This window comes from Meleagris gallopavo, unplaced genomic scaffold (assembly GCF_000146605.3).
Source record: "Meleagris gallopavo isolate NT-WF06-2002-E0010 breed Aviagen turkey brand Nicholas breeding stock unplaced genomic scaffold, Turkey_5.1 ChrUn_random_7180001928663, whole genome shotgun sequence".
NCBI classification, from domain to species: domain Eukaryota; kingdom Metazoa; phylum Chordata; class Aves; order Galliformes; family Phasianidae; genus Meleagris; species Meleagris gallopavo.
Window position 1 is genome coordinate 1 of NW_011190834.1, and position 2,295 is coordinate 2,295.

At 50.5% G+C, this 2,295-nt stretch overlaps 1 gene segment (V, D, J or C); it reads right to left on the minus strand.

Annotated features, from left to right (window-relative positions):
* Positions 1-1,696: 1,696 nt before the first annotated feature.
* LOC104916684 lies at positions 1,697-2,065 on the minus strand. The segment is given in 1 exon segment: positions 1,697-2,065. A coding segment is annotated over 1 exon segment (369 nt).
* Positions 2,066-2,295: the final 230 nt, after the last annotated feature.

Genomic DNA, 2,295 nt, shown 5'->3' on the forward strand with positions numbered 1-2,295 from the left:
GTATTAGTTCAGCCTATATCTGTAGCACGATTTTTCCAGACGGTGTGCAAGTTCGGCGGATCTATGGCCCTGCACCCGGCGTCCGTGCAGCACTGAATAAACCGTACCTGCTTTGTAATCTTACTTGGGTTACAGAGTTTGATTCCGCACGTCAGTACTGGGGCTGTTCAGTCTGTGGAAGAGGAGCCTGAGGGAAGACCTAATTGCTCTCTTCAAATACCTGAAAGGAGGTGGCAGCGAGAGTGGGGATGGTCTCTGCTCACTGGTGACAGGTGAGAGGACGAGGGGAAATGGCCTCAAGATGTGCCAGAGGAGGTGTAGGTATGAGATCAGGAAAAACGTCTTTACAGAAAGGGTTGTTAAGCACTGGAATAGGCTCCCCAGGGAGGTGGTTGAGTCACCATTCCTGAATGTGTTTAAAAAACGTTTGGATGTGGTGCTGACTGATGGTACTGGGGCTGTTTAGTAAGAAAACAAAGTGTGCACAAGTTTGTCAGGAACAACTGAACCCATCTGAGGCTCAAGGTGACAGTTTCCTAAATCACATCATTAACAGTGACAAAACATATTGTCACAACTGTAAGACAGAGTCAAAAGAGCCAAAGTCCATGGAGTGGTGACATGAGAATTCCCTACCAAAGAAAAAGTTCAAGACACAACCCTCTGTGGGTATAGTGATGTGCACTGTCTTTTGGGATAGGAAGAGGGGAGATCCTTCAGCATTTACTAGAACCCAGGCAATCCATCAGCTCAGAATGCTCCGTCTCAGTGCTGACAATGCTGAATGCTCAAACCTCCAGAGTCAGGCCCGAGAAGGCATCCTGCAGTATGATAATGCCTCACTCCATACCAATATGAAGACCACTGACAGTTTTGGCTGAACAGTCCTGCCACAACCATGATATAAGGTATGTATGGCACCTTTGGACTTTCATCTTTTTGGGCTGATGAGAGTTGTACTGTGTGGGCTACAACAATGTCAGCACAACATGACACTGTGGTTCACCTCCCCTGGTGCAGGTATTTACCAGCATGAAATGAAGGATCTTCGTCATCACTGGTGAGAATGCATAGCTAATAGTCTTGACTATGCTAAAAGTCTTGCGCTGTGAATCTTCTCTATGAAATAGTGTTATTGTGCACTTTGAAACTGTGGAAGCTTCACTGGAATCAAATAGGAGACACTGCTTTCAGAGTAACGTATCTACATTGCAGGATCTCAGATTGCCCTGCAACACTGCAGATGCCATTTGTTGGATTACATCACTCTGAAAGGCTCCTGATACTCCCCAACTGCTAGGTTCACAGAGACAGATACAAGATCACTGTATTTGCTAATGGAAACAAGCAACACGGTTGCTAGAAGTGCCCAAGTGCTTTAAGTACCCAAGGAAGGAAAGAAAACAAGAGCAGGTGCAGACCAGCAACAGGTAGGAAGGTGGGCAATGTAGCCAAGCTGATTTGGTGAACAGAAATACGCTGAATATAGTCCTCAGGTTACAACACTGCTTTTGTGACTCAGGAGAATGAAAGGAGTGACAAAGTGAAAGGAGACCTTGCAGAAACAACAGGGTCATCTGTGGTGTGCTGTGGTAACACCTCACTGTCCAGGAGCAGACCAGAGCAGCTCCAGCTCCTGCCAGCCCTGCGGCTCTTGAAGTCATAATCATGGTTGTGTCTAGGAAGAGGTTTTTTGTTACAGCTCTGCAGGATTTCCTGTTCCCGTGCGAACAGCACAGAAGTAGTGCGCTGAGTCGTGTGGGCGCAGGGCGCGGAGAGACAGATAGGACACAGACTGGGAATCCACACGAGAAACAGTGGATCGACCCTCCAAGTCAGGGCTTAATCTAACAGTATATGAGCCAGCGCTGATGAAGGACAGCCACTCGAGACGGCCACCAAGTGCCTGACGGTACCACAGTACAACATAACTTCCAAAGCTGAAGCCGGCTCCCCGGCAGGACAGATGCACGGACTCCCCAGGTGCTCGCACACCTCCGCCAGATGCTTCCAGTCTCAACTGTGCACACACTCCTGTAGAAGGACAGCATCGGGAGCCAGGCATGGCACATCCATGGAAGGAAGATGTTCCCCAGCCACTCTGACACTCGCAGGGCAAAGAGATGTCTACATCCTCTGCTGCCTCAGCCCCAGGCCAGGGGCGCTGCCCCAGCCGCCCTCCTCCGCGGGGCTCAGCCAGGGCCGCTCCCGCAGCAGCCGTGTCCCCACACAGCCTCCCTGTGCCACGCACAACAGCCGCTCCCCGGCACCGAAGCCGAGCTCCGGGCCTGCGCG